Below are 26,702 nucleotides of genomic sequence, written 5' to 3' on the forward strand. Positions count from 1 at the left end.
CCCTCCCTGCATTACTAGTGAGAGGCTGGCTTCACAGACAGGGGGGAGCTGCCTGACCCTCACTCCTGACTTCCCCCATGTCCCAGCTAGTGAATGGTGTGTGGGTTAGGGGGGGGGGAGGATGGTGAAGTCTGAGACAGCTCCCTCCCTGCATTACTAGTGAGAGGCTGGCTTCACAGACAGGGTGGAGGCTGGCCTGACCCTCACTCCTGACTTCCCCCATGTCCCAGCTAGTGAATGGTGGGTGGGTGAGGGGGGGGGGGGAGGATGGTGAAGTCTGAGACAGCTCCCTCCCTGCATTACTAGTGAGAGGCTGGCTTCACAGACAGGGGGGAGCTGCCTGACCCTCACTCCTGACTTCCCCCATGTCCCAATCTAGTGAATGGTGTGTGGGTGAGGGGGGGGGGGGAGGATGGTGAAGTCTGAGACAGCTCCCTCCCTGCATTACTAGTGAGAGGCTGGCTTCACAGACAGGGGGGAGCTGCCTGACCCTCACTCCTGACTTCCCCCATGTTCCCAGCTAGTGAATGGTGTGTGGGTGAGGGGGGGGGGGGGAGGATGGTGAAGTCTGAGACAGCTCCCTCCCTGCATTACTAGTGAGAGGCTGGCTTCACAGACAGGGGGGAGCTGCCTGACCCTCACTCCTGACTTCCCCCATGTCCCAGCTAGTGAATGGTGTGTGGGTGAGGGGAGGGGGGGGGAGGATGGTGAAGTCTGAGACAGCTCCCTCCCTGCATTACTAGTGAGAGGCTGGCTTCACAGACAGGGGGGAGCTGCCTGACCCTCACTCCTCCGGGGTATTGTGATCTTACTGCACACAGTGCCTATCCCTGATACCAGGGGTGTTGTGATCTTCCTGCATGCAGTGCCCTATCCCTATTAATACCAGGAGTGTTGTGATCTCCTGCATGCAGTGCCCTATCCCTATTAATACCAGGAGTGTTGTGATCTTCCTGCATGCAGTGCCCTATCCCTGATACCGGGATGTGTGCAAGAAGATCACAACACCCCCGGTATCAGGAATAGGGCACTGTGTGCAGGAAGATCACAACACCCCCAGTATCAGGAATAGGGCACTGTGTGCAGGAAGATCACAACACCCCTGGTATTAGGGATAGGGCACTGTGTGCAGGAAGATCACAACACTCCTGGTATTAATAGGGATAGGGCACTGTGTGCAGGAAGATCACAATACCCCTGGTATCAGGGTTAGGGCACAAGTTCTAGTCACATTGACTGATCACATTACTTGTTTTGTCAAGCTACCAACTGTTTCCATTTCCCATCCCCCATATACTATCAGTAGGAAACTTGGTAACATGAATAAATAAGAGGGCAGCCAATAGGAATACATATTCATTCCTAAACTGACCTTAACTGACCTGAAAAGTGTCAAATTGTATCATTTTCAGTTAGTGCGCACTAACTCCCGTTAGTGCGCACTAACTCGAGTTAGTGCGCACTAATCGGAAAAAATGATTTTTAACGATTTTTTTAACTAAAAAATCGTGCCTAAGACGATTTTCTTGCCCTGCCACACGATTTCTATCGTTAAGACGATATGGAAAACGATTCACATCCCTACTGATTTCTTTCCAACAGAAAAGGTTTGTTGTTTGTGCATCATTAAAACCTTTCAAGTATCTGAAGGTCTGTATCATATCCCCCTGCACCTCCTCTCCTCCAGAGTATACATATTTAAGTTCTTCAATCTCTCCTCATAAGTCAATTGATGGAGACCTCCACCACCACCATTTTTCTCACCCTTCTCTGGACTGCCTCCATCCTGTCTCTGTCCCTTTTTATATATGGTCTACAGAACTGAACACAATACTCCAGGTGAGGCCTCACCAATGACCTGTACAAGGGCATTTTGATAGCTAGCTACAGGGCAATGTTTTTAAGACAGAGGTAGTCAGGTGATGTCATATTGGCCCTACTCCTTTTATCTTATTTTACTTATCATATTAATTATATTATGTTTTATGTTCATATTTATTCCTTTTTTTGTATTATTTACCCCGTAAAAAGCTGTTTAATGTTAATATTTAGGAGTATTTAGGTCATTTTATATTGTGAGTACCCAGATTATTAGCTGATGGTTGTTTTATTCTATTATATTTTTGTTATTGAAATGTACGAGTTTCTTGTGATTTTATGGTGTGTTTCAAAACGTTATGAATGATTAAAGTATAAACCACTGTGACCTTGAGAATAGTGGTTGAAAAATAATTTATAAATAAATAAATAATAGTGATTGGTTGCTGGTAATCAGGTGGCTAGGCAAAATACAGTTTTTAAATTATAATACAGAAATAGGTGAAGGCTAATGTCCGTTTGATATCTCTTTTGGGTGAGATCCCTTGTTGACTAGTACAGAGTGTAAGAATTATGAACTAACTTTCTTCTTCAGCAATTGTCTTGAATGAGTCTTACCTATAGTATTGTTATAAACAAGTTTAGCATTTCCATATTTATTTTTATAGGTTCTGAATTTGTCATTTTAAAGTCGCCATTATGTGGGAGTGGCAGCTGTTCAGGTTTGCTATAATAGTCAGGTTTTGGAATTTCTTATCATGTGCCAGTGAAATCAGTAATTATGAGAACTGTTGTAATTTTGATTGAATTTGATATTTTGTTTACAGTAATATGTTGTGTGGTGAATTGGTGGGTAAGCAATTATGAAGAGGTTTGTCTGTTTGCATTGAAGGTCACTATAAAATTTCATGAATATTCGTTGGAGGATAAATCCCACTAAAGAAGCCCAGGTTAGGCAAAATGAGGGACCCATGTTGGGGAATATTGAGAGTAATAAAAGATTTTTCTCATATATTGGAAATCAGAATTATTTGGTAAAAAACTAATATCTTTGGAAGATGGGAAGAGTTTGGAGAACAATAGAGGTTTCCATACCCTTTGGAAACAGAGACTGCATGAAGAAGAATAGTGATTGTTTTCAGTATAGGTTTGTGTTGTTTTGTGTGAATGGGGCACAGTATGAAAGCACTTTAGTTGATATTTTCATTTCTTGATGTCTAATATTGTTATATACGAGTTTTCAAATAAGCATGGATTTTAATGGGTTAACATATGCTAATATTTTCTTGACATGTATGTAATGTGTAAATTGCTATATATCAATGTTTGTTTAGGGATATGTAATATATAAATGGAATCATTAATAAATCTCATGAGAATCAATGGAAATGTTTTGAAGTACATTGATATTAAATTAGAAGCACCATTACATTACAATCTTTTTTAAACATGATGTTAAGATCTTTTTTAATGTTATGTTAATAGGTTATCATTTTTGCTTGTCTCCTTTTTGAATGTATATTATGTTATTTATATTGCCCTCTCCTCTAGTGGTGGTGAGGGTTTACAGTTATGTTGCTATTCCCGTAACCCAGATAATTGCAATATGATTTAATGACAATTTTCCTAAACTTAAAAATATCAACAAATCAGTCTTTTGTGGCTGGGGCTTTTACTTTCTTTACTAAAATTTCACTGTATAACCTAGTTTTGAGTGGCCTGACCCATAGGCTGAGAATCATTCAAACAGTTGATCTTTTGGACTTAGTATATTCAAACTTTTAAAATAAATGTTCTTACTGTTTTTCTTCTTTCTCCAACATTGCTTTGAGTGAATCAAGCTCATGTCGCAGAGAAACACTTGTCTCTTGAAAAGCCTGAAGTTCATTTATCTTTGTCAAAATAAGGGCTTGCAGTTCCTGATAAAAAGAAACAATAAACAATATTATGAATATATTAACATGTACTAAGATATGAAGAGGCTGATATTGAAATGGCACTTAGGGGGTCAAAATGTGCTAAAGCTTTTTTGCATGCAATAGCACCATATCGTAAGGACACATCAAGGACACATCAAGCTAGGTGGAGAGAACATTGCACAAATCTCATCTTGGAGTGAGTTTCCTCACTCCGAGGGTCATCAAATGTTCACAAGAGACCACTGTTCTGTTCGTACATCTAACATTGAATGTCAAAGGGGCCCCTAACCCCTTACACTGATACCTAAACCTCACCTCGAGTTACTAGGTGGGCCTACTACAGGGATACAAATACCTATCTAGGGAGATGACATTATGACCAGTCTTTCTCTCTCTCACCTGCCCAAAGGCTGGCATTAATTTCAGCTAGCACAGAAAAGCAGTAAAAGCTGCTTTTCTGTACACCCTCAGACTTAATATCATAGCAACATTAAGTCAGAGGCCAAGAAAGTAAAAATCTGCCCAGAAGACAGACACTCAGTTTTGCCAGTGTCCATTTTCCAAACCCATAGCTATCAGTGGGTTTGAGAACCGACGCCGGTATAATTGAGCATCTGCTGTCAAACCCACTGACAGCTGCTGCTGCTGTCAAAAAGGAGGCACTAGGGACACCTCCCACAACTTTTACTGAATCGGCCTGTATATGAGGCCCACCTAGTTACTCGAGGTGAGGTTTAGGTAGTAGTATAGGGGTTATGGGTAACATCATGCTAGGTTGAGAGAACATTGTAAAAATCTCATCTTTGTGTGAGTTTCCTCACTCCAAAGGACATCAAATCTTCACAAGAGTGTAATATTCTGTTCGTATGTCTCACTCTGAATGTCAAAGTGGCCCCTAACCCCTACACTACTACCTAAACCTCACCTCGAGTAACTAGGTGGGCCTCATATAGAGGTATAAATAATACCTAACTACTATAAGGGCCTATAGCTAGCCTCTTTCTCTCAATGGTTTTAGGTAGGAATTATAGTACTTACCACAAAGTATGAAAATGTTATTGTAGTAATACCTATGCAAAGCACACTTTGTAATAAATAGGCTATTACCCATAAAACACACCCATCTTCCTATTGCATGTGATAGTTTGATGAATGCTGGCTAACTTAAAGGGATATTTTTTTGAATATCTACCCCCAAATGTTTAAAAAACAGTTGCACTCACCTAGCCTGCCAGTAATATTTTTGTCCTGTGTTCATCTGGGGCTTTTGCATTTTGTGGTGTGTTCCCCAAGCTTTAACCCCACCTTTTTGTGGGCTGTGGCTCAGGGATATAAATTTCTCTCTGAGTATGTGCAAAGGGTCTTTCTTTCTGTCCTTCTCAGAAGATTGATCAAGGAGTCTTTCCGCTCTCTGGTGGGCTGACCAAGTGGGAGGGTCTTTGCCTCTTGCCAAGAGGACTGACCAGAGGATCTTGGCTGCTTCACGGTTGACTGACTCAGGAGTTGCTGGAGAGTTGAAGAGTGCAGCATTTTGAGAAGAGATTTTTGGAAGAGTTTGAGGATTTCAGAGTTTTTGGATATTTTTTGACTTTGACTTAATTTACTGGAAGAGGGGGCACCTCCCCACTCCTGACATTTGAAGAACTGTATCTTAGGGTTTTCCTTGCCTTTGTGTCTAGAAAACAGCAGTGGAGAAGACCTGGATATTATTGATTATTTTTGAGAGACATTTTGAGGTTATCTAGTTTTCTTCAAAAGGATTTTTCATTATTACCCAGCACCTAGTTAATGTTGGTTGTTTTAGAGCACTACTCTTCCCTTCATGGGGGAAGATTCTTTAAGTTGGACACCCATTCAGATGCTAGAGAAAGAAAAACTTGGGATGCATCATGGATAAAGAGACTCGGGTTAATTATTCTAATATTTCTGATATTATTTTTAATTTTGATAACTTTGGCCTGGATTTTATTTTTCAAACTTTAAGTAAACTTTTAATTGAACACCATCCTTAATGAGTCTGTAGTTTCTTACAAATTGTATCCCCTAGAAGACCTCCTATGCTGTGAGTATACTGACCAGATTGAGCCAGTTGGGATGCAAGTTGAAGACCAAGATTGTGTTACCCACCATAGCACCAGGAGCCCAGGGGGTTAAACCTCTCCTCCACTGGATGAACCCTGGTGTCCCCAGGGATTTTTGTGATACATATTTGAGAGTAAGAGAGGTCTGGGACTTTATTCAGTGCACCCCATGAAGGGGAGTTGCTCTTAAATATACAAATCAGTGCAATCAGTTAGTCATTTATTAAACAATATGGGGTAGATTTTAAAGTGCCTACGTGCATAAATCCAGAGGATTTACACTCGTAGGTGGGGTTATGCGCTCCGGACCTATTTTAAAAAGGACCGGCGATGCACGTAAAGCCCTGGGACGGATGTATGTCTCGGGGCTTCGAAAAAGGGGCGGGGTGGGGGCAGGGCAGAGCTAGAGGTCCCTGGCACAGCGGCCATTTGCTGCTGTGCCAGGGGATCATGTGCCGGCAGGGTGCCGATATGCACAACCTGCGCCTGCCCCAAGGCAGGCGCAAACAGTAAGTTAAAGGAATGGGGGGGTTAGAATAGGGCTAGGGGGTGGGAATGCTAGGGGAAGGGGTAGGAAGGAGAGAGTAAGGGGAAGGGAATGGGTGAAGGCCGCGGCCATCGGTGCACAAGATGCACTAGTCTGCACCCCCTTGCGCGCACCAACCCCCAATTTTATAACATGCATACACCTGCGCGCTCATGTTATAAAATCGTGCGTCCATGTGTGCACGCTGTGTAGCGCACACATGGATGCCCGCGCACAAGTTCTTAAAATCTACCCCTATGTGGGTAATTATCAAAGAGTTACAAGGGGGTTACACATGAAAAACGTGTATAAGTAGCATGTACATGCATATATGTTATTTTATAAACATTTATTTGCATAATGGAGTGATTGTGCATAACAGTGTCATACTAAATGGGTATGTAGGGGAAATTTTGGGGCATGGAGTGCTAGTACACACATACCTCCTTCCCCTACCCAATGCTCTCATGCCATATTCCCCTGTCAAGTAGCCCAGTTTTCTCGACCCACATTTCCCCGTCTGGTCACTGCGATGGAACATTGGGCCACCCCTGTCAAGTAGCCCAGTTTTCTCGACCCACATTCCCCAGTCTGGTCACATCGGTGACCAGACCACATCGACCCACATTCCCCAGTCTGATCACCCCCGGGCCCACCCCCCGTGGCTCCCGGGGGTGGGCCCGGGAGCCACGCTCCCGGGCCCACCCCCGAAATGCCGGGGCACGCTCCCGAAACGCCGTGTCGTTTCGGGAACGCCCCCGGACACGCCCCCTCCCGCCCCTTTTCGAAAGCCCCAGGACTTACGCGTGTCCCGGGGCTTTACGCGCGCCGGCGGCCTATGCAAAATAGGCGCACCAGCGCGCGAGGGCCCTGTGCGCGTAAATCCGGAAGGATTTATGCACGCGGGCCTTTTAAAATCCGCCCCAGAGCTTTTAAGTACATTTAATTTAAATGTATTTAAATTTAATTTAAATGTATTTAAGTACATTTAATTTAAATGTATTTAAAAATGTATTTAATAATTTTTATATACCGAAGTTTCATGAGAACATATCATATCGGTTTACAATAGTTAACAAATATTCGTTTAAAAATATTTGTGTTTCCAAAATTAAAAGGAGAGAAGAAAATACAGAGTTTCATAAAAAACTACTAAAACAAATAAATAGTAAAATAAATAGACAAATTTAAACAGTAAAGAGGCAAGAAACAGTAAGAGCAGAGATAAAATAATTAACTAAGTGCTTAAATTAAAGGTGAGTATAATCCTTAGGTTAAAGTTGATTAAATAGCCATGTTTTAATACCCTTTTTAAACATTATGATGTCAGATTCCAACCGTAGTTCCTGGGGTAGAGAGTTCCACAGCTGGGGGCCCTACAATGGAAATAGCCCTTTCTCTGATGTTATTTAAATGAGCAATTTTTGGAGAAGGTATAGGTAACATCCCTGTACCTGCTGATCTTGTGATTCTTGATGGGATATGAAAATGTAGTGTAGAGGTTAACCATTCTATCTTTTCATTGTAGAGGGTTTTATGAATTAGCAATAAACGTTATGCTGCCGCCCTGTATTTAACAGGTAACCAATTGGAGGTATTTCAGTATTGGTGTAAAGTGATCAGATCTTTTAGTTCCTGTTAGGAGTCTAGCTGCAGATTTCTTGTAAATAGTTGTAGTGGTCTTGTCACATTTGCTGGTAGGCCTAAAAACAGTGAATTACAGTAATCTAATTTTTATAAACCAGAGGGGCAGATTTTTTTTAAAAATACGTGAGCGCGTACTTTTTTCGCGCACCAGGCGCGAACAAAAGTACGCTGGATTTTTATAAGATATGTGCGTAGCCGCGCGTATCTTATAAAATCCGGGGTCAGCGCGCGCAAGGGGTGCACATTTGTGCAACCTGTGCACACCGAGCCCAGCGCAAGCTGGCATGTTCCCTCCGATGCGCGCTCCGATTTCGGAGCGGCCTCGGAGGGAACTTTTCTTCGCCCTCCCCCCACCTTCCCCTCCCCTTCCCCTCCCTTCCCCTACCTAGCCCACCCCCCCAGGCCCTATCTAAACCCCCCCTTACGCGCGCAATGTTACGCCTGCTGAAAGCAGGCGTAACTTTGCGCGCGTCGCCGGCAGCCCCGCTCCGTCCTCCGGTCCCGGGGGCTGGTACGGAGGCCTCGACCATGCCCCCGGGCAGGCGCCACGCTCCCGGGCCCACCCCCGAAATGCCGGGGCAACGCTCCCGAAACGCCGTGTCGTTTCGGGAACGCCCCCGGACACGCCCCCTTCCCGCCCCCTTTTCGAAAGCCCCAGGACTTACGCGTGTCCCGGGGCTTTACGCGCGCCGGCGGCCTATGCAAAATAGGCGCACCAGCGCGCGAGGGCCCTGTGCGCGTAAATCCGGAAGGATTTATGCACGCGGGCCTTTTAAAATCCGCCCCAGAGCTTTTAAGTACATTTAATTTAAAATACCCATCATTAATGATTTTTTTAATGCAAGCTTTCAGTGTGAATTCACAATCAAAGAAGATCTCAAGATCTCGTATTTCCAGGGAGATGGGATAATTTTTGGCAGCTTCCTGAATTTCAACTTCTTTTGACTGGGTTAATTTAGGGACGATATATAAAATGTCAGTCTTTTTTGCATTCAAAGAAAGATTCATTTTGGATAGAACTTTATGAATGGCAGATTGGTATATATTCCAAACCTTAAGCGTTAGATCAATTGATTTTTCAATTGGAATTAAAATTTGAACATCGTCAGCATAAATAAAATGCGTAAGACTGAAACCAGATAAAATTCTGCACAAAGAAAGCATGTAAACATTAAAAAGGGTTGCCGACAAAGAGGATCCCTATGGTACCAAATGTTGAAGATCTATTGGTTGAGATTTTTTATTATGAAATATAATTCTACCCAGTGGTCTCACCCTACACTCCCACCTCTGCCTAATGCGCTCACCCCCCTACACACACACACACACACACACACACACACACACCATGCCTAGGGATCTCATCCCATATCCACAATGGCCAGGGCTCTCACTCCATAATTCACCCTCACCCAGTGCTTTTGTCCCGCTCTTTCACCACCCAGTGCTCTCACTCCACACACCCCCATCCTGGGTTTTCATCTTACATTCCACCTCTCTCCTTGCTCACAGCTCTCATCCCACACCTCCATGATTAGTGCTCTCACTTCTCTCCCAACTAGTATTTTACCTGCCCAGAACTCTCCTATCTTACCTCCTATGTGCTTTCACCCTTCTTTGCTTTTGTGCTTTCAACTCTCTCCTCCACCCAATTCTGTCTTCTCTTTGATATCTACCCAGTGATCACTTCTCTCCTTCCCTCATCTTTCTCCACCCCATGCCTTTTACCTCTCTCTTCCTGCTTTCATCCTTCTCCCCCAGTACACAATCTCCGCTGTGTTTGCTCCCCTATCTCTAATCAGTGCTCCCACTTTATTTCCTCTCTCTGCTCAAACACAATGCCCCCACACTGTTTTTTCCCCTTCTAATACCTCCTGCAACTGATGCCTAGCAAAAGATTCATTCTGCCTCCCTCAGCTATTTGGTTCCTTGTAAACAGAGTGAACCAATCAGCTATAGAAGGCAAGACAACAGCTCAGCAGGCCTTCCTCTTCTTCTTCTACTGCTGACCAGGGTCAAAGAAAGCAAGCAATGAGGCAGTGGGGGGAGCAGTCTAATTGTTACTCCACCTGCCTGCTTCTCTCTCCTGTTAGGGAGTCCTGAATTTTAGTCAGGTGTGGAGGTGGAGACATCTTCACTGAAGTGCACCAGAGTAGCTGCCCTCTGCCATTACCTCCATCCCTGTTTATGGAGTTTGTTATATTACCAGGATTGCCCTATAATATTATTCAGGAATTAGTTGTCTTAGAAGCTAAGAATACTCTTGAATCTGTGCATTAGAGATGTGAATCGTGTCCCTCGATTGTCTTAACGATCGATTTCGGCTGGGAGGGGGAGGGAATCGTATTGTTGCCCGTTGGGTGTGTAACTATCGTGAAAATCGTTAAAATCGTGAGCCGACACACTAAAACCCCCTAAAACCCACCCCCGACCCTTTAAATTAAATCCCCCACCCTCCCGAACCCCCCCCCCCAAATGCTTTAAATTACCTGGGGATCCAGCGGTGGTCCAGAACGGCGGCGGTCCGGAACGGCCCCCTCAATTGAATCCTGTTGTCTTCAGCCGGCGCCATTTTGCAAAATGGCCGCCGCAAATGGCAGCGGCCATAGACAAAAACGATTCGACGCAGGAGGTCGTTCCGGACCCCCGCTGGACTTTTGGCAAGTCTTGTGGGGGTTAGGAGGCCCCCCCAAGCTGGCCAAAAGTTTCTGGGAGTCCAGCGGGGTTCAGGAAGCGATTTCTTGCCGCAAATCTTTTTCCGTACGGAAAATGGCGCCGGCAGGAGATCGACTGCAGGAGGTCGTTCAGCGGCGGTCCGGAACCCCCGCTGAACGACCTCCTGCAGTCGATCTCCTGCCGGCGCCATTTTCCGTACGGAAAACGATTTGCGGTCAAGAAAATCGCTTCCTGAACCCCGCTGGACTCCCAGAAACTTTTGGCCAGCTTGGGGGGGCCTCCAGACCCCCACAAGACTTGCCAAAAGTCCAGCGGGGGTCCGGAAAGACCTCCTGCGTCAAATCGTTTTTGTCTATGGCCGCCGCCATTTTGCGGCGGCCATTTTGCAAAATGGCGCCGGCTTGAAGACAACAGGATTCAATTGAGGGGGCCGTTCCGGACCGCCGCCGTTCTGAACCACCGCTGGATCCCCAGGTAATTTAAAGCATTTGGGGGGGTGGGTTCGGGAGGGTGGGGGATTTAATTTAAAGGGTCAGGGGTGGGTTTTAGGGGGTTTTAGTGTGCCGGTTTTCCTGCCTCCCCCTTCCCCCGATTTACGATTTTTTAACAATAAATCGTGGGGGAATTGGTATTGTATCGTGGCCCTAACGATTTTTGACGATTTAAAATATATCGGACGATATTTTAAATCGTCAAAAAACGATTCACATCCCTACTGTGCATATACAGGGCCAGCGGAACCACTAGGCGAGCTAGGCCTGTGCCTAGGGTGCCGAGACTTAGGGGGCGCCGCGGCAGGCAGCAGAATTTTGAAAGGGCAAAAAGTGACCTTTCAAACTTCTGCCAGCCTTCGACTCGCCTAGATGGAGACCAAGCGTTGAGATTTAGGGGGCGCCGCGGCAGGCAGCCAGCTCCCGACTCGCCCTGCCGCCCCGCCAGTGTCACCCTCCCGACACCCCCCTAGTGGTCCAGCGAAGGTCCCGGGAGCGATCTGCCGCTCCCGGGGCCTCCGCTGCCACTAAGCAAAATGGCGCCGGTGACCTTTAGCCCTACCATGTGACAGGGGCTGAAGGCCACCAGCGCCATTTTGCTAGTGGCAGCCGAGGCCCCGGGAGTGGCAAGATTGCTCCTGGGCCCTCCGCTGGACCTCCAGGGGGGGCATCGGGAGGGTGGCACTGGGGGGGAGGCAGGGAGAGTCGGGGGCTGGCTGCCTGCCGCGGTGCCCCTTAAGTCTCGGCGGCTGGTCTCCGGCTGCACCGATCTTCCTTTCTTCGGCCACGTGATCAGCTAGACTGGCTGCGCCGATCTTCTTTCTGTGTGTGTGTGTATGTGTATGGATCCCAAATTTTCTGCACAGTGCCTTCCAGAATTTAGCTGTGAATTGTGACTTCTGATCAGAGAAGATGTGTTGTGGTAATCTGTGTAAGCAAAAGATATGCTTGGTGAAGAGTTGTGCGAGTTCAGGTGCAGTGGGGAGTTTCGAGAGAGCTACGAAATGAGCCATCTTGGAGAATCTGTCTACCGGGACCCAGATGACCTGTTTCCCTTCTGATGGTGGTAGATCAACTATGAAGTCCGTGGTGACATGAGTCCATGGTTCTACGGGTATGGTTAGGAACCCCCATGGACATCCAGGTAAGGGCTTCTGTCTGGCGCAGGTTGGGCAGGAGTCTACGTATGCACGGACATCTTGATTTACGTGTGACCACCAATAGTAATGAAACAAGAGCTCATGGGTCTGAACTCTGCCCAGGTGTCCTACTGTAAGAGAATCGTGGACCCAGGAAAGGACCTTCTTGCGTAGGCAGAGGGGTACTACCATCTTACCCACGGGAGCTGCATTGGTGGCCGCAAAAAGGATTTTAGCCGGGTCAAGAATGTAGTGTGGCAAGGTGGGTGAGTCTTCGGATTCTGGGGTGCAGGAGAGAGCATCTGCTCAGATGTTCTTGGATGCTGGTCTGTAGCATAAGGAGAAATTAAAACAGCTGAAAAACAAGAACCAACGAACTTGTTGTGGATTTAGTCGCTGTGCTCGACACAAATATTCCTGATTGTTATGATCGGTGTACACCACCACTGGATGCTGGGCTCCCTCCAGCCACTGGCGCCATTCTTCAAATGCCATCTTAATGGCTAGGAGTTCTTTGTCCCCTATACTGTTATTTTTTTCAGCAGGGGTACATTTTCGAGAGAAGAAAGAGCAAGGAAGTAGCGAGCGCTTATCAGAGAGTTGGCAGAGGACGGCCCCCACAGCAATGTCTGAGGTGTCTACCTCTACCACAAAGGGTCGCATGGGATCTGGGTGGTGTAGACAAGAGTCAAGCAGTGTTACATCCGTCGGTCTTCGACGGCTTTGCCCTGCCTACCTTTCTCTACTTTCGGCTCCTCCCGCTCACCTTGGATTGATGGCCACCGCGGCGTCTGCTTGCCGTTCTCTCCGGTGTCCCCGGAGCGGCTTTAGTGCTGCCTCCCGCTATTCTCCTTCAAGGTACCTCTAGGATGCGTGCGTGCATGCCGCCCTTATTTTTAACTCTACGTTGGTGCAAACCTCAGGGGCGTCCCCCTGTTCTGACGTCACAACTTCCAGGTATATCTGCCTACAGTATTCGTTAGCTCATTGAGTTAGCAACAGGAATTCTTACGGATGGGATTCGCTCTCAGTTCCTAAGCTACTCTGCCACTCCAGCGCTATCTGGAACTCTTACTACCCTTTGGGGCCTCTAACGGGGTACCCACGCCTCAGGGGCCTCTTTGCTTCTTTCAGGTGCTATCAGGAAACCAGTACTTGCTCCTCGAGGGCCCATGTTCCCTGTGTCGCTGCCTGCAATCTCTGCCCTTCTACTTGGAAGAACTAACTTACAGCTACCATCAGTGAGAACAGAAACCATCTCTTTCCACAGTACTGCTTCACTGGAACCAGGTACTCGCTCCTCGAGGTCCTGCTCTCTGCTCCGGTGCCAGACCTCTCGGCTAGTGGAATCTCTGTTACTGTTAAGTAAGTACAATGCTACCGAGTCTCTCTGCTCTAAGGGATCAGGTACTCGCTCCTCGAGGGCCTGCTCTCCCTGTCTTGGAGCTTCTCCTGTTTCTACATTGGGACTCTGAATGCTATTCTTATTGTGTGCTCATAACTCTCAGTCTCTTTCCACTACAGCACTGCCCTGCAGAGGATCCGCTGCTCCAGCGTTCTGTGTGAGACGCGCCCAGCCGGGCTCTATAACCACTACTCACTACTGCCAGCTCTGGTGGTCACTCAAACTCTTTAATAAAAGATTCAAATCTGTGTTTGTATGTCCAGAGTCTAGCCTGATACCGTGGTCCCTCACAGGACTGCCCCCATGGGCGTGGTCAGCTGCCACAGTGTCCAAGGATCCACCCAAACACCATTAACCATAACAAGCAGGAAGGCTTATTTTAGCTCCTCAAAAGCCTGGAGTGTTTTCCATGGACCACTCACTGGCATTGACCCCCTTTTGGGTTAGGGCAGTGAGTGGAGCTACCTTCTGTGAGTAGTATGGAATGAAATGCCAGTAGAAGTTTGCAAATCCAAGAAAGCGTTGAAGGGCTTTTATTCCTACCGGCCAAGGCCAGTCTTTAATGGCAGACACTTGTTCTGGGTCCATATGAAATCCTGGGACTGACACAATGTAACCCAAGAATGGCAAGGATTTTTGTTCAAATACACACTTTTCTAGTTCAGCGAACAGGCGGTTTTCACGGAGTCGCTGCAGCACTTGGCATACCTGCTGTCGATGAGTGGTGAAGTCTTTAGAGTATATGAGCACATTGTCGAGGTACACAATCACTGAAGAGTGAAACATGTCTCGGAAGACCTCATTCATTAGGTTTTGAAAAACCGCTGGTGCATTACATAGTCCGAAAAGCATGACTAAATTCTCATAATGCCCATCATAAGTGTTAAAAGCAGTTTTCCACTCATCGCCTGGTTTGATTCGTATTAGATTATATGCACCTCAGAGGTCCAGCTTAGTAAAGATCCTAGCTCCTTGAAGACGGTCCAAGAGCTCTGGGATGAGTGGGAGAGGATATCGGTCCCGGCATGTGATAGCGTTGAAGTCCCGATAATCTATGCAGGGTCTGAGGGAACCGTCTTTTTTGGTGATAAAAAAGAATCCAGCCTCTGCTGGAGAAGTAGAAGGCCAGATAAACCCCTTATCCAGGTTTTCTTGGATGTACTGGGACATTGCCCAAGTCTCAGGTAGGGACAAAGGGTAAACTCGCCCCCAGGGGGTATAGCACTAGGCAGTAAATCAATGACACAATCAAAGGCCCAATGTGCCGGCAAGAGCTCAGCCTTTTCCTTGGAGAAGACATCTGCGTATTCCGTGTACTGAGGCAGCAGCAACAGAGTGGTGGCAGACAAAGGAATACTAGGCCGAAGCAGAATAGGCAAGCAGGTCGTAAAGCAAGTTGGACTCTAGGCTGTGATTTGTAGGGACTCCCAATCAATGAGTAGAGAGAGCTTGTGAAGCCAGGGTAGGCCTAGGCCTATGGGATGGATAGATTTGTCCAGGATGTAGAAGATCTCTTCCTCATAGAGGATCTCGGTGCAGAGGATCACTGGAGCTGTTGTGGACGAGATGCAGCCTGGAAAAGGGGTGCCATGAATGGAGGATACTTGTAGTGGCAGTGTACGGGCAACCACACGAAGTTGCAGCTGTTGGACCAGGTCAGCTAGGATGAAGTTGACTCCAGCCCCGAAGTCGATAAAGGCCAATGTAGAAAAGGACCCACCGGGGTACTCCAAAGAGACAGAAACCATGCATTGGGGAGCGGGGTTCACATAGCCTAGGATTAGCTCCCCAGTAATGCCTAGACTTGGGAGTTTTCCAGTGACTTCCGGCATTGTGCCAACATGTGGCCCTTGCCACCGCAGTAAAGGCACAAGTCTAAGGAACGGTGGATTTTCCTCTCCTCCGGAGTAAAAGGGTTGCGACCGAGTTGCATGGGTTCATCACCCCGACTAGGCTGATGTTCAGGAGGTGGAGCCATTGGTCGGGAGAAGTACAGGGCCCCTGCGACTGGTCTCTGGGTGGGCTTAATCTCTCGGGCCTATTGCTGAAGCCTGCGAACAATCCTCCCTGAGAGATCGATCAGGCCTTTGAGATCATCTGGGAGATCCATAGCTGCGAGTTCATCCTTAATGCGAGAGGATAGTCTCTCCAGGTAGATACTGAGTAGGCTGTCCTCCCGCCAACCCAACTCTGACGCCAAGGTGCGAAATTCGACAGCGTAGTCGACCAGTGGCCGGGAGCCTTGGCGCAGATGCAGGAGTTCAGCAGCCACGGGAGTTCAGCAGGCCAGCTCGTCAAATACCTGATTAAAGGTGTGCACAAATTGTTGGAGGTTTCCAAGCAGCGAATCACCTCGTTCCCACAGCGGGGAAGCCCACTCCAGGGTTTTGCCATCCAATAGAGACAGTATGTAGGTTGTTTTAACCTGATCGGATGGGAACTGTGTTGGTTGGAGGGTGAATCACATAAAGCAGTGGTTGAGGTACCCCGGACACTGTTTAGGGTCTTCGGCATAGTGGGGTGTCACAGGTAGTTGCAGAGATGCGGCCGGTCTGGTGGCTGGAGCAGGAGCCAGAGGCGGGGCGGCCACCGGAGGCATCGAATCCAGGCAGTTAGTCAATCTATCGACGGTAACTGCCAAGATGCCCAAGCAGTGTTGCTGCTGCTGCAGCAGTTGAGCCAGGCCGGGAATAGCCTGGAGGCCAGATAGGTCTGCCAGGTCCATGGCCTTGGCAAACTGTTGTGAATCGTGGAACCTTGGGCCGGCTAGAGTGTGTGGTGGAACCACTGAAGGAAGGCCTGCAGTGGTACTCGTAGCCAGGAGGCGGATCAGGACCAGGAGATCGGACAGGACCATTACCTATACCAGCCCTTGTTCCTTGCAGGTTGCGCCCTTGGGTGCTGGGGCCAGCAGGAGAAGGTCTTCTGGCAGAGTACAGTGAACAGTCCGAGTTGAGGCAGGCTGAAAATGTGGGGAGTCGGTGATGATCAGGGGTTCAAGGCAGGTAGCAGAGGAGCCAGACAAGGAGATGAGCCACCCTAGGTGGTGAAGTCATCACCGCAATCTCTCTCTCTCTACACCCACCCCAATTCACACAGAACCTATCTCCACCTATGTTCACACACAAGATCTCCTCCACCTCACTTCTCCAGCCACATTCAGTTTCAAATCTGCCACCTAGGGATGTGCAGCTGGAAAATTTTCATTGCATTCGTGATATGTATTTGTCGGGGGTCATTTCCGTTGCATTCGGACGTATGGCGCCCCAATAGGTTGATATGTGAATTCATTTTCCGGTTCCCATTAAAGTCAATGGGGGAAGGATTTCCAGCCTTATTTTGGCTGCAGAATTAGGGTTTTATTATCAATTTTGATGAAACTTCTGGGGAGCAATCATTAGAACAACAAAAGAGATCCAAGGTACTTAGACTGTGGCAAAGTGGCACCAAAGTGGCATCAATAGCCTAAGGCACTGTAAAGGAGCAAAGGGAACATAAGAACATAAGAACATAAGAAAATGCCATACTGGGTCAGACCAAGGGTCCATCAAGCCCAGCATCCTGTTTCCAACAGTGGCCAATCCAGGCCATAAGAACCTGGCAAGTACCCAAAAATTAAGTCTATTCCATGTGACCATTGCTAATGGCAGTGGCTATTCTCTAAGTGAACTTAATAGCAGGTAATGGACTTCTCCTCCAAGAACTTATCCAATCCTTTTTTAAACACAGCTATACTAACTGCACTAACCACATCCTCTGGCAACAAATTCCAGAGTTTAATTGTGCGTTGAGTAAAAAAAGAACTTTCTTCCGATTAGTTTTAAATGTGCCCCATGCTAACTTCATGGAGTGCCCCCTAGTCTTTCTACTATCCGAAAGAGTAAATAACCGATTTCCATCTACCCGTTCTAGACCTCTCATGATTTTAAACACCTCTATCATATCCCCCCTCAGTCGTCTCTTCTCCAAGCTGAAAAGTCCTAACCTCTTTAGTCTTTCCTCATAGGGGAGTTGTTCCATTCCCCTTATCATTTTGGTAGCCCTTCTCTGTACCTTCTCCATCGCAATTATATCTTTTTTGAGATGCGGCGACCAGAATTGTACACAGTATTCAAGTTGCGGTCTCACCATGGAGCGATACAAAGGCATTATGACATTTTCCGTTTTATTCATCATTCCTTTTCTAATAATTCCCAACATTCTGTTTGCTTTTTTGACTGCCGCAGCACACTGCACCGACGATTTCAATGTGTTATCCACTATGACACCTAGATCTCTTTCTTGGGTTGTAGCACCTAATATGGAACCCAACATTGTATAATTATAGCATGGGTTATTTTTCCTATATGCATCACCTTGCACTTATCCACATTAAATTTCATCTGCCATTTGGATGCCCAATTTTCCAGTCTCACAAGGTCTTCCTGCAATTTATCACAATCTGCTTGTGATTTAACTACTCTGAACAATTTTGTGTCATCTGCAAATTTGATTATCTCACTCGTCGTATTTCTTTCCAGATCATTTATAATATATTGAACAGTAAGGATCCAATACAGATCCCTGAGGCACTCCACTGTCCACTCCCCTTCACTGAGAAAATTGCCCATTTAATCCTACTCTCTGTTTCCTGTCTTTTAGCCAGTTTGCAATCCACGAAAGGAGATCGCCACCTATCCCATGACTTTTACTTTTCCTAGAAGCCTCTCATGAGGAACTTTGTCAAACGCCTTCTGAAAATCCAAGTATACTATATCTACCAGTTCACCTTTATCCACATCTTTATTAACTCCTTCAAAAAAGTGAAGCAGATTTGTGAGGCAAGAATTGCCTTGCGTAAGCCATGCTGACTTTGTTCCATTAAACCATGTCTTTCTATATGTTCTGTGATTTTGATGTTTGGAATACTTTCCACTATTTTTCCTGGCACTGAAGTCAGGCTAACCGGTCTGTAGTTTCCCGGATCGCTCCTGGAGCCCTTTTTAAATATTGGGGTTACATTTGCTATCCTCCAGTCTTCAGGTACAATGGATGATTTTAATGATAAGTTAGAAATATTTACTAATAGGTCTGAAATTTCATTTTTTAGTTCCTTCAGAACTCTGGGGTGTATATCATCCGGACCAGGTGATTTACTACTCTTCAGTTTGTCAATCAGGCCTACCACATCTTCTAGGTTCACCGTGATTTGATTCAGTCCATCTGAATCATTACCCATGAAAACCTTCTCCATTACGGGTACTTCCCCAACATCCTCTTCAGTAAACACCGAAGCAAAGAAATCATTTAATCTTTCCGCGATGGCCTTATCTTCTCTAAGTGCCCCTTTAACCCCTCGATCATCTAACGGTCCAACTGACTCCCTCACAGGCTTTCTGCTTCAGATATATTTTAAAAAGTTTTTACTGTGTGTTTTTTGCCTTACAGCCAACTTCTTTTCAAATTCTCTCTTAGCCTGTCTTATCAATGTCTTACATTTGCCAATGTTTATGCTTTATCCTATTTTCTTCTGTTGGATCCTTCTTCCAATTTTTGAATGAAAATCTTTTGGCTAAAATAGCTTCTTTCACCTCCCCTTTTAACCATGCCGGTAATCGTTTTGCCTTCTTTCCACCTTTCTTAATGTGTGGAATACATCTGGACTGTGCTTCTAGAATGGTATTTTTTTAACAAATACCACGCCTCTTGGACATTTTTTTACTTTTGTAGCTGCTCCTTTCAGTTTTTTTCTAACAATTTTTCTCATTTTATCAAGGTTTCCCTTTTGAAAGTTTAGCACGAGAGCTTTGGATTTGCACACTGTTCCTCTTCCAGTCATTAAATCAAATTTGATCATATTATGATCACTATTGCCAAGCGGCCCCCACCACCGTTACCTCTCTCCACCAAGTCCTGTGCTCCACTGAGAATTAGATCTAAAATTGCTCCCCCTCTTCTCGGTTCCTGAACCAATTGCTCCATAAAGCTATCATTTATTCTAGGGATGTGCAGAGCAAAAGTTTATGTTCATAAGTCCATAAGTCGAAAGGGGGGTAATTTGCGGTCAATATGGACATATGGAGAATTCCATAAGTTGAGTCTATGTCCATATGTGCAAATAAAAATTTAAACCCCTCACCCTCCTTAATCCCCCCCCCCCCAAGACTTACCAAAACTCCCTGGATGGTCCAGCGGGGTCAGGACGCCATTTCTGACCTCCTTTGCAAGGAGCAACGTGACAATCGGCGTCACGTCGGAGTGACGCGGCGTCACGTGATTCCCCTCGGGGTCGCTCCGGGATCCTCGTTCGACCCAAAGGAACTTTTGGCCAGCTTGGGGGGGGCCTCCTGACACCCCCAAGCTGGCCAAAAGTTCCTTTTGGGCCGAACGAGGATCCCGGAGCGACCCGCTGGAATCACGTGACGTCGGCGCCACGTCGGAGTGACGCGGCGTCACGTGATTCCCCGCTGGGGTCCGCTCCGGGAATCCTCGTTCGGCCCAAAAGGAACTTTTGGCCAGCTTGGGGGGGGCCTCCTGACACCCCCAAGCTGGCCAAAAGTTCCTTTGGGCCGAAGAGGATCCCGGAGCGACCCCCGGGGAATCACGTGACGCCACGTCACTCTGACGTGGCGCCGACGTCACGTGCTCCTCGCAAAGGAATTCAGAAATGGCGTCCTGACTCCTCGCTGGACCACCAGGGGAGTTGTGGTAAGTCTTTGGGGGGGGGGATTAAGGAAGGTGAGGGGTTTAAATTTTTATTTTGGATCAACAATCGCGATTTCCAACGTATTCAACATAGCTATGTTGAATAAGTTGGAAATCCGATCGTTTTTCCGCCTCATCACTTTTTTAAGTTAAAAAAAAAAAAAAGTAGCGTTTTACATTTAAGTTCAAAAACGAATGCACACCCCTAATTTAATTCCATCCAGGAACGTTATCTCTCTCTAGTGTAACCCGATGATACATTTACCCAGTCTATATTGGGGTAATTGAAGTCTCCCATTATTACTGCACTACCAATTTGGTTAGCTTTCCCTAAATTTCTCTTAGCATTTCACTGTCCATCTCACCATCTTGACCAGGTGGACAGTAGTATACCCCTATCACTGTCAGTCTTCCCTGACACACAAGGGATTTCTAACCATAAAGATTCAATTTTATATTTAGTCTCATGCAGGATGTTTATCCTGTTGGACTCTATGCCATCCCGGACATAAAGCGCCACACCTCCTCCCGAGTGCTCTTCTCTGTCATTGCGATATAATTTGTACCCCCGGTATAGCACTGTCCCATTGGTTATCCTCTTTCCACCATGTCTCTGAGATGCCAATTAAGTCTATGTCATCATTTACTGCTATACATTCTAATTCTCTCCCATCTTACTTCTTAGACTTCTGGCATTAGCATACAACATTTCAAAGTTTGTTTTTGTTTGTATTTTTATTCTGCTTTTTAATTGATAGGGATAAGTTAGAATTTTTAGCTCAGGTGAGTTTTTAGTTACAGGCACTCGGACTACTTTTCTAATTATTGGAACCTCACTGTCGGGATGCCCTAATTCTAATGCATCATTAGTATCCTTTAAAGATACCTCTCTCCGAACCATGCACTGCTGAGCGACTGTCGGCTTTTCCCTTTGTTCTAGTTTAAAAGCTGCTCTACTATCTCCTTTTTTAAAGGTTAGCGCCAGCAGTCTGGTTCCACTCTGGTTAAGGTGGAGCCCATCCCTTCGGAAGAGACTCCCCCTTCCCCAAAAGGTTCCCCAGTTCCTAACAAAACTGAAACCCTCTTCCTTGCACCATTGTCTCATCCACGCATTGAGACTCCGGAGCTCTGCCTGCCTCTGGTGACCTGCGCGTGGAACAGGGAGCATTTCAGAGAATGCTACCCTGGAGGTTCTGGATTTAATCTTTCTACCTAAGAGCCTAAATTTGGCTTCCAGAACCTCCCTCCCACATTTTCCTATGTCGTTGGTGCCCACGTGTACCACAACAGCCGGCTCCTCCCCAGCACTGTCTAAAATCCTATCTAGGTGACGCGTGAGGTACCAGAAGTGGCAAGAGTGCTTTAACAGAGGCACAAAGCAGCAGCGAGAGTGGTCAAAAAACACACCACATCTTCAAAAGAGAGCAACCGATAACAGATGCATGAACCCTCAAGGCAGCACGACAGGCAAAGCGGCAAGACAAGTAGCATTGACATCCTACAGCACAATGAAGGGGGAACATAGCAAGCAGAAAGATTAGCACCAACACACTGAGGAACCATGATAGTGGCAAGTACACCAACAAGGAGTTAAGTGAGTTGTCTGGTGGTATGGCAGCAAGGCAGAGTGGCAGAAAGCTGATAGGACAAGACAGGCTGGCCAGGAGAGAGTTCCCATTCCTTTGTGCAGGAAAGGGCTCCCTAGAATGGGTTCGCCCCTAGAGTGGGGGTGTTTCCATTGATGTCTAGTGAATACTAGGGGTGTGCATTCGTTTTCGCCATATTGGCGATCCGCAACGTATATTGCACTATTCGTAGTATTCGTGGGGAAGCGAAACGTATCGCGATTCCCCACGAAAACACGAAATCTTCGCCGAATTATACGGCCACCTAAATAAAAATTTAAACAAACCCCCCACCCTCCTGAATCCCCCCAAGACTTACCAAAACTCCCTGGTGGTCCAGCGGGGGGTCCGGGAACCATCCCCTGTACTCACACCCTCGGTGCCGGTTTCATCATGGCGCCGATAGTAGGGGTGTGCATTCGTTTTGAACTTAAATGTAAAACGCTACTTTTTTTTTTTTAACTTAAAAAAGTGATGAGGCGAAAACGATCAGATTTCCAACTTATTCAACATAGCTATGTTGAATACGTTGGAAATCGCGATTGTTGATCCAAAATAAAAATTTAAACACCTCACCTTCCTTAATCCCCCCCCCCCCCCCCAAAGACTTACCACAACTCCCTGGTGGTCCAGTGAGGAGTCAGGACGCCATTTCTAAATTCCTTTGCGAGGAGCACGTGACATCAGCGCCACGTCGGAGTGATGCGGCGTCACGTGATTCCCCGCGGGGTCGCTCCGGGATCCTCGTTCGGCCCAAAAGGAACTTTTGGCCAGCTTGGGGGTGTCAGGAGGCCCCCCCAAGCTGGCCAAAAGTTCCTTTTGGGCCGAACGAGGATCCCGGAGCGACCCCGCGGGGAATCACGTGACGCCGCGTCACTCCGACGTGATGCCGACGTCACGTGTTCCTTGCAAAGGAGGTCAGAAATGGCGTCCTGACCCCGCTGGACCACCAGGGAGTTGTGGTAAGTCTTGGGGGGGGGGATTAAGGAAGGTGAGGGGTTTAAATTTTTATTTGCACATATGGACATAGACTCAACTTATGGAATTCTCCATATGTCCATATTGACCGCAAATGACCCCCCCTTTCGACTTATGGACTTATGAACATAAACTTTTGCTCTGCACATCCCTAGCCGATAGCCTTTTTCACAGGTACTACCGGTGCCGTTGGTCAGCCCCTGTCACATGGCCATTGGCACCATCTTGTGCTCCTACCATGTGACAGGGGTTGACCAATGGCACCGGTAGCCCCTGTGACATATTATGGGCAAAGGCTATCAGGGCCATTTTGAGTACTGGCATCGGACGGCCGAAGTGCAGGAGGTTGCTCCGGGACCCCCATTGGACCCCCAGGGACTTTTGGCCAGCTTTGGGAGGCCTCCTGAGCCCCACAAGACTTGCCAAAAGTCCAGTGGGGGTCCGAGAGCGACCTCCTGCACGCCGTCCGTCCGTTGCCAGTACTCAAAATGGCGCCGATCACCTTTGCCCTCACTATGTCACAGGTACCGACGGTCGGCCCCTGTGACATAGTGAGGGCAAAGGCGATCGGCACCATTTTGAATACTGGCAGCAGATCGCCTTTGCCCTCACTATGTCACAGAGGCCGAGAGTCGGTACCTGTGACATAGTGAGGGCAAAGGCGATCGGCGCCATTTTGAGTACTGGCATCGAACGGCCGAGATGCAGGAGGTCGCTCCCGGACCGCCGTTGGACTTTTGGCAAGTCTTGTGGGGGTCAGGAGGCACCCCCAAGCTGGCCAAAAGTCCCTGGGGGTCTCGGAGCGACCTCCTGCACTCCGGCCGTCCGATGCCACTACTCAAAATGGCGCCGATAGCCTTTGCCCATACTATGTCACAGGGGCTACCGGTGCCATTGGTCAGCCCCTGTCACATGGTAGGAGCACAAGATGGTACCGATGGCCATGTGACAGAGGCTGACCAATGGCACCGGTAGCCCCTGTGACAAAGGCTATCGACGCCATGATGAAACCGGTACCGAGGGTGTGAGTGCAGGGGATGGCTCCCGGACCCCCCGCTGGACCACCAGGGAGTTTTGGTAAGTCTTGGGGGGATTCAGAAGGGTGAGGGGTTGTAGTTAATTTGAATTTTAGCTGGCACACAAATAGAAATTGCCGTATTAACGCATCGGGGCGCCATACGGCCAAATGCAACGTATCTGCTCCCCGACGAATCCGAATCACGAATGCAACATATGGAGTCCCTCTGCACATCCCTAGTGAATACCGAGAAGCTACTGACTGTACTTATGCACTTCAGCTGATGACAAAGGAACTTGAAGAGCTCTCAGAAATAATAAAACTGCTACTCAAGTCCAAATCTACAATATCAACCTATGTTGACTTTGTACCCTACAGTGCCTCTGTAACCAATGGGTACACAGAGGATGAACTAGAGTACAACTACCACCAGTTTTTTATAGCACTAGAAACATTGTGGCAACTAAGAAACATCTAGGGAAAATGGCCCGTATTATGAAGGTCATGAAAACTATATTCTAGCTCCAAGCTGGACAGACAGGCACAGCATTAGAGGTAAAGCCCTGGTAGGGACATAAGGCCTAGATGGACAGGCACAGCGTTAGAGGTCAAGCACTTGTAGGGATGTAAGGTCTGCATAGACAGGCACAGCAGTCGAGGACAGAGGTCAATCCCATCTAGTGACATAAGGCCTGGACAGACAGGCAGAGCAATCGAGGTCAAACACTTGTAGGAACACAAGGACTGGACTGGCATGCACAGCAATAGAGAACAGAGGTCAATCCCACCTAGGGACATAAGGCCTGGACTGACAGGCACAGCAGTCGAGGACAGAGGTCAATCCCACCTAGGGACATAAGGCCTGGACAAACAGGTAAAGCAATAGAGGTCAAACACTTGTAGGAACATAAGCCCTGGACTGACATGCACAGCAATAGAGAACAGAGGTCAATCCCACCTAGGGACATAAGGCTTGGACGGACAGGCACAGCAGTTTTTTGTTTTTTTAAATTTATCTTCCTATTTTCAAATGTTTCCAGCACTTCATAGTCGATTACACTCAGGTACTGCAGGTATTTCCCTATCCCCAGAGGGCTTACAATCTAAGTCAAACACTTGTAATGAACACAAAGCCTGGATGGACAGGCAAAGCAATCGAGGTCAAACACTTGTAGAACATAAGGCCTGGACTGACAGGCACAGCAATCGAGGTCAAGCACTTGTAGGAACACAAGGCCTGGAAGGACAGGCACAGCAGTCGAGGACAGAGGTCAATCCCACCTAGGGACATAAGGCCTGGACAAACAGGCAAAGCAATCGAGGTCAAGCACTTGTAGGAACACAAGGCCTGGAAGGACAGGCACAGCAGTCGAGGACAGAGGTCAATCCCACCTAGGGACATAAGGCCTGGACAAACAGGCAAAGCAATCGAGGTCAAACACTTGTAGGAACATAAGGCCTGGACTGACAGGCACAGCAACAGAGGACAGAGGTCAATCCCATATAGGGACCTAAGGTCTGGACTGACAGGCACAGCAGTTTTTTGTTTTTTTAATTTATTTATCTTGCTATTTTCAAACGTTTCCAGCACTTCATAGTCGATTACACTCAGGTACTGTAGGTATTTCCCTATCCCCAGAGGGCTTACAATCTAAGTCAAAACCTTGAAGGAACACAAGGCCTGGATGGACAGGCAAAGCAATCGAGGTCAAACACTTGTAGGAACATAAGGCCTGGACGGACAGGCACAGCAATAGAGGACAGAGGTCAATCCCACCCAGAGACATAAGGCTTGGATGGACACGCACAGCAATAGAGGACAGAGGTCAATCATACCTAGTGACATAAGGCCTAGACGGACAGGCAAAGCAATTGAGGTCAAACACTTGTAGGAACATAAGGCCTGGACTGACAGGCACAGCAGTAGAGGACAGATGTCAATCCACCTAGGGACATAACGCCTGGACGGACAGGCAGAGCAATCGAGGACAGAGGTCAATCCATCTAGCGACATAAGGCCTGGACAAACAGGCAAAGCAATTGAAGTCAAACACTTGTAGGAACATAAGGCCTGAACTGACAGGCACAGCAATAGAGGGCAGAGGTCAATCCCACCTAGGGACATAAGGCCTGGACTGACAGGCACAGCAGATGAGGACAGATGTCAATCCCACCTAGGGACATAAGGCCTAGACAGACAGGCAGAGCAATCGAGGACAGAGGTCAATCCCACCTAGGGACATAAGGCCTGGACAAACAGGCAAAGCAATTGAGGTCAAACATTTGTAGGAACATAAGGCCTGAATGGACAGGCACAGCAGTTGAGGACGGAGGTCAATCCCACCTAGGGACATAAGGCCTGGACAAACAGGCAAAGCAATTGAAGTCAAACACTTGTAGGAACATAAGGCCTGAACTGACAGGCACAGCAATAGAGGGCAGAGGTCAATCCCACCTAGGGACATAAGGCCTGGACTGACAGGCACAGCAGATGAGGACAGATGTCAATCCCACCTAGGGACATAAGGCCTAGACAGACAGGCAGAGCAATCGAGGACAGAGGTCAATCCCACCTAGGGACATAAGGCCTGGACAAACAGGCAAAGCAATCGAGGTCAAACACTTGTAGGAACATAAGGCCTGAATGGACAGGCACAGCAGTTGAGGACGGAGGTCAATCCCACCTAGGGACATA

The 26,702-nt window shown here is 47.3% G+C and overlaps 1 protein-coding gene across 1 annotated transcript in view; it reads right to left on the reverse strand.

Annotated features, from left to right (window-relative positions):
- Positions 1-26,702, reverse strand: part of LMNTD1 (lamin tail domain containing 1) — a 1,277,316-nt gene that overhangs the window by 1,150,755 nt on the left and 99,859 nt on the right. Inside the window, exon 3 of the mRNA XM_029600162.1 lies at positions 3,619-3,737. Within this exon, the coding sequence (XP_029456022.1) occupies positions 3,619-3,737 (119 nt within the window). The remainder of the gene's footprint in view (positions 1-3,618; positions 3,738-26,702) is intronic.

Source organism: Rhinatrema bivittatum, chromosome 4 (assembly GCF_901001135.1).
Source record: "Rhinatrema bivittatum chromosome 4, aRhiBiv1.1, whole genome shotgun sequence".
Taxonomy (NCBI): domain Eukaryota; kingdom Metazoa; phylum Chordata; class Amphibia; order Gymnophiona; family Rhinatrematidae; genus Rhinatrema; species Rhinatrema bivittatum.